Below are 9,044 nucleotides of genomic sequence, written 5' to 3'. Positions count from 1 at the left end.
GATGGCTTAAATCCATAACTCCTATTGGTGCAAATAGTAAACCATTTCTTGGATGGACTATAGCACCAGTCATTGTTTTCTGACTGTCAAGCATATGCTTTTTTGGCTCTTCTAGTTTTTCTTGCTTACCATCCAAATAGTATAGCTCCACCAAGAAGTGGCCCAATGTTTGGAAGTTTTCTACCGGGGGGGTGGGGGTCTAGTAACCAACTAAAAGAGCAATTTTTTTTAATCAAGGTCTAGCCGAAATGACAACAGAGAAGAAAAGTTGACAACCATTGCACATGATAATTTTATTTGATTCTACTATGCGTCCACATTAGTTTTTAATCCCATACCTGAGGCATGTTATGAGATTAAATAGAAATTACCACAATTCTAGGTTTGAATCTTAAAATGAAAATATTTTTACAGGTTGAACATAGAAAGAAGGTACATGGAAAGCCATGCTTCAATCTGAAACTACGAAAGCTAAAAAAAAACTATGAATGATTAAAGATACATGCCTTCAAAGCCAAATAAACACAAGTAGGAGGGAAAATTCAAATAGCCTTGAATGTTCAAGGTTCTAAACTCAACGTTTTGAAAACTGTGGGGCTTTACGAGCCTTCTTGAGACCAGCTTTCTTCCTCTCAACAACTCTTGAGTCTCTGGTCAGAAGACCTTCTTTCCTAAGAGGCACCCTATGGTTCTCGCTCACTTTTAGCAAAGCACGAGCAATACCAAGAGAAATTGCTTGAGCCTGACCAGAGAGACCACCCCCATGAGCTTTAACAAACACATCATAGCTGCTTTCATAGCCTAAGGTTACCAAAGGGACTTTGACATATTGTAGCCATAAGGGATTCCCCTGAAGATATTCCTGCACAGCATCAGAAACCGAAGAATAAGTCTATAGGAATACATTATCCAGTACATTTGATAAGCAAATGGCATATAGATTCCAGAAACCATGAAAGACAAATTCATTAACATGATTGTAAACGTATATTCAGAAAGATGTTCAAATTTTAATCCTTAAAACATCAAATACTGGTTTAAAACCTGCCTCACTCACAATTTTATGACATAAGATTTGCCTCAATTCATTCAACACCAAATTTCCAACATAAATCATATAATGTGACATTAAGTGGGTGAAACCGAATCAGCACATTAGTTACCTGGTTTGGTGATTTCAATTCAGGTTTGTGGTTCACAATTCATCAGTTTTTACAGAACCTAGTTCAATATTTTTTATCAATAACAAAATTTTTCATTAAGAAAATAGGGAGTACAATGAAATTGGGGGAAAGGTAAACTTTCTTAACCCTCCCCTAGGAAAAACAAAAACAAGATTAGAACATAGCCCAAAACATTTGATCCCTTCCCACCCTTTGCTTAGCAAGAGTGTCCTCAAAGGAGTTTGCACTTCTCTTTACCCACTGCAACTGAATTTCCAACCCTTGTGTTAGCCGGTTGAACAAATTTTTTTTCATTAGCAAGCTTCCATAAACCATTCTCTTCTTTTTGCAGCCAACCTATAACCATTTTTAAGTCCCCTTCAACAATGGGCTTACAACAGTTCAGCTCCTAAGCCTTTTCATCCCATCCATCACTGCCAAAATCACAGCCGGAGTGAGCCACCAACACCAATAGGATAGGAAACTAAAGCAATGACTCTCCCGCCTTCATCCCTAAAGGTTCCTCCAATGCCAAACGGCCCTGGGTTAACTTCACTGCTGCCATCAAATTTCAGTTTGACAAAACTAGAAGTTGGTGGAGACCAAAGGGGACTGATCTTGGTTATTGCAAGGTGTTAGGGGAAAAATTAAGTATAATTTTTCACATAACATAATTCACCCAATTAGATTAATAACTGGTTTTTTTTGTTATTTGGATAAGCCCCATTCAAGAAATCACGTAGATATTCCCTTAATTACATCTCTACTAGGGGCAGAGAAAACCTTTTGATTTTAATTCAGAAGTAAAGATGAATAGACTAAACTAAGTATCGTTTCTCTACAGAGGAAAATTCTGATATATGTTCCCTCTTTGTTTGAGAGAAAACCAACAAATATAAATAAACTTTCTGTACATAACAGGTAAATAGGTATCATAAATAGTCATGTTTCATAAATAAGGCTACAAATGGCCTTTACATGGTGGTTATGTGCATTATCATGGTGTGAGAACCTTTTGATTTTAATTCAGAAGTACAAATGAATAGACTAAACTAAGTATCATTTTTCTACAGAGAAAAATTCTGGTATATGTCCCCTCTTTGTTTGAGAGAAAACTAACAAATATAAATAAACTTTCTATACATAACAAGTAAATAGGTATCATAAATAGTCATATTTCATAAATAAGGCTACAAATGGCCTTTAAATGATGGTTATGTGCATTATCATGGTGTGAGGAACCATAATCAGCCAAGTTTCATGAACAAGGTTGTAGATGGTTTTCCCCCTCACACATAAGTTAATATGATGTAAGGAACCATAATCAGCCAAGTTTCATGAACAAGGTTGTAGATGGTTTTCCCCCTCACACATAGGTTAATATGCTGTGAGAAACCATAATCAGCCAAGTTTCATGAACAAGGTTGTAAATGGTTGTCTCCCTCACATATAATTAAAAATGAGACAAGGAAAAAGAAAAAAAGTAATAACAATAAGGAAAGGAAGTGTGAAAGGAGTATAAGGAAAGACATAGGTCTAACAGAAGAAGTTGTAAGAGTATCAGAGGTGGAAAAGGAATACTGCAATCCCTACCTTCTTCTTTCTCCTCATTTTCCTTTTATTCCACACCCCAATCTTCTTTTCTTTCTCCGTTGGTTTGTCTCTTGTTGCTATAAATTCTATTAACTAAATAGCATTAGCCAACAAGATGGCATTAGACCCTTCTCCTTGTAGGAGAGGGGTTTATATAGAGGAGGGAGGTGATTAAGTAACTCCCCACCCCTCTCTTCTTAGGGTGTCAAGTGTCACCCCACTTAAAATAGGTTAAGGAGGGAAAAGAAAACTCCTCCTTCCTAATGGACAAGTGTTGGTTAGAGGAGGAAAAATAACTCTATCCCTTATGGTGACTTGTGTCCCTCTATTTCAAGTGGTTAAGGGAGGGAAAATAAATCCTTCTTCCTAGGGTGACATGTGTCCCCCCACTTAAAGTGGTTAGAAGAGGGAAAATAACTCTCTTCCCTAGGGTGACATGTGTCCACCCCCACTTCAAGTGGTTAAAGGAGGGAAAATATCCCTCTTGTTAGAGTAGGACAAGTGGCATCCCCATTATAAATAAGTGGGACACCTCACAAAATTATTAATTAACAAAAATAATTTTTTTTACGGCTTGTTGTCCCATTAAATGGGCTCTACTACAGGCCCATTAAATGCTTATTGCATTACAAATAAGGCTCAATTAAGGCGGTGTTTTGTATGGCTTCTGTTTATTTGATAAACGGTGCCATGTCATCACCAAATCAGCATTTATCCCATCATGCCAATTTGTACTCATAGGTATTGATAAAAGTTGACCTTAATTTATGTGTGCACCAACCGTTAGGGGAAGCTTCATTTTAACACTTCCCCCAACGGTTAAGCATTTATTCACTGTTCCACCAATGTGGCGCCTAGTTGTCAATAAACAGTTTATCAAGTACTTTTATCGGTTTTGAAGACAAATCAAGTACAAACGTTTATTTAATAAATGGAAGATATACCAAACACATACTAACTTAGAGCCTGTTGTTCACTAAACTAGATTGTAGGTCCTTTCTTTCCTAAATTATTTCAGCTCATCCATACGACTGATTGGGCTTAAAAAGTTAGGTTGGAAAGAAAGCCCTTTTTTCTTTTTTTTTTTTTTCTTTAAGATACGACTAGGAGTAGCTTAATAACATGCTTCCGGTCCAGCAAAATTAAGGACTTAATAGAGGGGTTGAATCAGCCATTTCCTTTTGGTCATCTCTTTAGAGATTCCTTCAAACATTTCCAGAAATTTCGCCCACTGTACCACTCTAATAGTAATTGCTTCAATAATGGCATCCTTAATCCTTTCTTTGTGAAAAAAAAAAAATTCCTTGAGTTCCTTTCTTCCCAAATTGTCCAGCAAGTGGCAGCTCTCGCACATATGTTAGACATGATTAAAGTTGTTTGAGCTAAATTCTAAAAAAAAAAAAATAGGAAGCTATTTGACATCTTGAATAAGCATGCAGCTTCTTGTATTTTAGCATGATTCGGAGACTTTGAAGTCTCCAGACTTTAATTTAACCTTCGTAATAAGGGAACCCAAATGGGGAGTTGCATTTGAATTTAAATTGAAGTCTTCCATTAACCCTCATGGTAAGAGAATACAAATAAGGAGTGGTATTTACAAGGAGAAATTCATTTCGTGGGAGAAACAAATCCAATTGGCGATTAGAACTTGCTAACTGTTAGCCTCTTTAATAAACAAGCAGGAAAAAAAAATACAAGAATGGCATTGATACAGAGAACACCACCACACGACTCTAATTTTCCGATAATACTATGAATTATAAGTCCAATGCCCAAACATTGGATCGACATCACATCACGAGACACGTTGAAAGGCTTGAGTCAAATAAGATGTCAAGAAAGCCTAATTTCGAGGAAGAGGTCGTACCTTGGCGTCGCGGTAGTTGATGAAAACTTTCCCGGTTCCTTCCTGGAGAACGACGCGAGCAATGGCACATTTTCGTCGACCAGTTCCAATGATCGTCTGTGCGGCGAAGCCACCGGGAAGTCTGGATTTGATGTACTTTTCAAGGTTTGTGGTCTCCAAATCGACCGGAGAAGTAACCGTAGCGGCCGATGCGGCAACAACCAGGGAATGGGGATTGACAAGGTAGGTGTTTGGAAAGGATTTTGCCCGAGAGAATGGTAGATTTTGAGATTTGGGAGCAATTTGGGAAGAAAATGAGAGAGAAGATAAGGCAGCCGTGAGAGAGGAAACTGAGATGGTCGCCATTTTCCTTTTTGCTGCTCATCATGTGTCTCGTTGTGGGATCTCATATAGCCTGTGTGGAATTTGAGCGGGTAAGAAACGGATAATGAATGTTGTTAAAATTACACAGATAGCCCTTGATATTAGTAATATTATTAGGGTCATTTACTTAGACACCCCTGTAATTTTAGGTATTTATTAAGATATATCCTTTAATTTGCATATTATTAAACCATGCATTGAATAAAACCTACTTCTTTTAGTTTGCATATGATTAAAACACTCCCTTTTGCAACCACTTTAGAAGTAGAAAAGTTAGTGCAAAATGCTAATAAGAGAAGTACTACTGGTATTTTTGGAATATAAACCCCATGCCTTTCAATATTTGTTCTTTGTTTGAGAGGTCACGATGAAAATACAAACCAGCTAAAACACCAACGACCCAGCTCTCGGTTGGTCTTCTTCTTGTAATGATAATGATAAAGATGTAAAAATAAAAGTTCCATGAATCCAAATTCCCTTCATAAAATCCTCCTCACACCCAACTCACAACACTAGGGAGATATTCCGATGTGCAATTGCAATTTGATGTGAGGGGGGTGTGAAGAGGATTTATGAGTATGAAATCCAAACTCAGGTTTCTTTGAAAAATTAAGGTTCCGTTTAGGAAGAGTGCAAATGCTGGTTCACTCTGCTTCTATTTTGCTAGTGTTTGGCAATAATGCATTTGTGTCCTCACAATAACAGAAAACATAGATTCCAAGACATAATTGCATTCAAAGTGAGAGTAAAGTTCGCATCCAAAAAATGGATGTAGAATTTTCATGTACAATCAGTTTGCAAGAAGAGAAAAGGGAGTTGACATAAACCCTCATAATTCCATAGTTTGGGACATTTATACTTTTCAAGACCTAGCACTATGTTCTTAGAGGTTTAGTTTGACCTAGAGTCAAATCGGGCCCTAAGGTTATATTCTACTTCGACTTGGAATCTTTGACCTAAAGACCAACCTCAACCTGAAGCCTTCGGCCTAGGGGTCTAATTCAACCTGGTGACTTGGGCTCATATGCCCTAGACCTAGCCCACATAGGCCCGCACATCATATATATATATATACATTCTTAGCACGATTACCCAATAAGCTCATGGAGAATACTCTACTCTAGACTTGTTCATGGGTCGGGTCCCTATACGGGCTTGAACAAAGATTTGAGCCCGCGGGCTTGGCCTCAAGCCTAAAAGCCTAGCTCGAATTTAAGTTAAACTAAAAACCCTAACCCTAAAATCCTAACCCCTATCTTCTCACTCATCTCTTTCTCTTAGTCTTAGCTGAACCTCAGTTCTCTCTTCTCATTTTTCACAACCTCACATTCTCAGGTAGACAAAACCGGCGAACACTCACCAACACAACCAGTGAATTTCGTGGACCGGCGGTGAGTCCTCTCTCTCTCTCTCTGATGTGAACTCATTTCTCCTTTTCATTGTCAAAAACTCAACTCAACTTTATCAACGTGAACTCAACACCAACAACCATCTTTCTATTAGGTCGAGCTTCAGGCCCAAGTTGTAGGCCCGTTGGTCGAGTCGGGCTCGGGCCTAACAAAATCCTATTTATGAAGAGTAAAAGCCCAGTCCAACCCATGAACAAGTCTACTCTACTCTTGTTGGTGAGGTTGAATCTACTTGTCTATCTTTTTACATGAAAAAGTGGTTTGGAGGTCAAGGAAACATGCTCCAAAAATTAGTGCACATGATGATGAGAAGCTAGATGCATGCCAAGACGCCATGATGCCCCCATCTTATGTAAGTGCACAGGGTGACAAGATCTGCTCCTCACAAGCACATCCACTATGCATTGGGAACATCTCTCATGAATAATAACAAATAAGTACAGGAGATGTCCCCAATGCATGATAGGATATGTGTGTGAGGCGCCAGTGTGAGGAGCAGATCCAGTCTCGTGCACAGGTTGGGGATCCCATCACTAATATGGCTGATGTGGCAAGATGTTATTAGCCATGCAAATAATAAAATAATGTTTTTTACATTATTTGTGCCCTAGAGGGTTAACATGACTCATGGGTAGTATGGGGCCTACAATGGGACATTCATTAGATATTGCATGGAAATATGTGTTGAAATGATCTCTTGAGTATTTCTTACTCTTCTTCAAAAATTCATTATGATCCATCACATCACATTTCATTTTATTTTCTATAATATTATTTAATTTTATTTTTTTTCTCCCCACACTATAAATGAGGGTGCATGGAAGGAGCACTTAGATTAGGATGTTGGCCATGTCTCTCTCACCACAAACCATTTTCTCATCTTTTCATTCCATTAAGGCCCTTTCATGGCCTAAGGTCCCTTCTTCTTCTTCTTTTCCAACAACATTATGAAGGCCCTCAAGAAACCATCCTATATCATGGCAACATCCTCAAATGCCAAGTGGTGTGGTAGAAAAAGGACCCAGCAACTCTGATCAATGTTAAAAAGGTATATCCATGATTAGTTTTTGCACCTATCACAACTAAAAATCATTTGACAAGAAATCAAATTTATCAATGCAAAACTAAACCAACTTTGCATTTACATGGACCAAAATGTACTCTACATGTTTGTATTTTCACTCTTCCCGAATGGAGCCTATGGCTCAATTTGAGAAGAGTACAAATATGTGCAATGCAAAACCATGTATTTTGTATGCCTGAACCTTATATTTGAGCTGTAGAATATATTTTTGTATTTGTATTTGTATTTCCAAGGCTAAGGCTCGGTTTGGGAAGAGTGCAAATACAATTATGTAAAATGCAAATGTAAGGTTGTACATACATGCATATATAAATGTTTACATATATAGTATTTATACATACAAATACGAAGCTAAGTCAGTTTTGGTTGGATTGTGTTGGCCAAGTCTTCAACCCTAAGTCCCTAACCCTAACTTAAACTTTGTCATGACCTCCCAGCAATAGGATTTGATCCCAAGCCTCCACTACAATCATCAAGAGACCTTGTTTACATATTGTTTAAAGCACCCCCTAAGTTTTCTAACAAATGACATTATTGTTACACACTAATGAAAAGCCAAATTTATTCGCCACTATTCCTCAAATTTTCAAAATAGAACCCGGTAAAAAATGTGGTAAGAGCATTGGATTATCTTCGAGGGGCTCGAAACTTATCGGTAAAAGCTATTGGCACAAAAATCTATAAGGGACGAAGTATAAAATTGTGATTCTCTATAAACATCTTGTAACACCCTCGACATCACTTAGGTATCTATCCCTCTACTAGGTGTGTGGTTGGATTCGGGTTCTCTCTTCTTCGATCCCTCCATCTTGTGTGGTGAAAAAACAAATATTCACATCTCTTACATTCATCTACTAATTGATGACGAAATTATTACTTACCATGAGAACATCCCCCAACTTAATCTTTTCCTCATGGTGCATAGTGTGTGCATTGATAGTGGTTGCTGATACCACACCTACAACAGTATGGCTTTTAAAAACGAATCTGTGACCGAACAGGTCAGGGGTTCTAATGAGGGCGGATTTGAACCTCCAATGACATTGTGACACCTGGCACCTCATGCCAACTAAGTGCAGCCTCTTGACCACCAAGCAGCTCGCCACAGGCTCACCCTCATGTAGCCTGGCACCTCAGAACAACTAGGTGACACCCGGGACCACTTTGGAAACAACTTGCCTTTGCTAAGTTGATGGTGTCCCACCAGGCGTAGCCTGGCACAGGCGTGGTCTGGCACGAGCTGGCACGAGTTGCCAGCCTGGCCTTGGCATGACCTGGCCCTGACACGAGTTGGTAACCTGGCCTTGGCACGAGCTAGCAGCCTGGTCCTAGCACGACCTGGCAGCCTGGCCTTGGCATGAGCTGGCGACCTGGCCTTGGCATGAGTTGGCGGCCTGGCCCTAGCACGACCTGGCCCTGGCATGGGCTGGCGGCCTGGCCCAGGCGCGACATGGAGGCCTGGCATAGGCACTGACTTGGCGACCTGAAGCAGACGCCAACCTGACAACCTCGAGGAGCACACCTCCATACTCTGTATCCCATAGGATCATACTTTGTAACGGCTA

General features: G+C 39.2%; 1 protein-coding gene across 1 annotated transcript; it reads right to left on the bottom strand.

Moving 5' to 3' along the window:
• Nucleotides 1-268: 268 nt before the first annotated feature.
• Nucleotides 269-5,024, bottom strand: LOC148844388 (small ribosomal subunit protein uS9c-like). The gene is made up of 2 exons (XM_088958636.1): nucleotides 4,624-5,024; nucleotides 269-862 (listed from the first exon to the last, which is right to left on the bottom strand). The coding sequence occupies exons 1-2, from the start codon at nucleotides 4,966-4,968 to the stop codon at nucleotides 575-577; spliced, it is 633 nt and encodes a 210-aa protein (XP_088814762.1). The 5' UTR covers nucleotides 4,969-5,024; the 3' UTR covers nucleotides 269-574.
• Nucleotides 5,025-9,044: the final 4,020 nt, after the last annotated feature.

Source organism: Nelumbo lutea, chromosome 8 (assembly GCF_056320005.1).
Source record: "Nelumbo lutea isolate HS-2025 chromosome 8, American lotus-T2T, whole genome shotgun sequence".
Taxonomy (NCBI): Eukaryota; Viridiplantae; Streptophyta; class Magnoliopsida; order Proteales; family Nelumbonaceae; genus Nelumbo; species Nelumbo lutea.
Note: the sequence above shows the minus strand (reverse complement) of the source record. Positions and strands in the feature narration are given on the sequence as shown.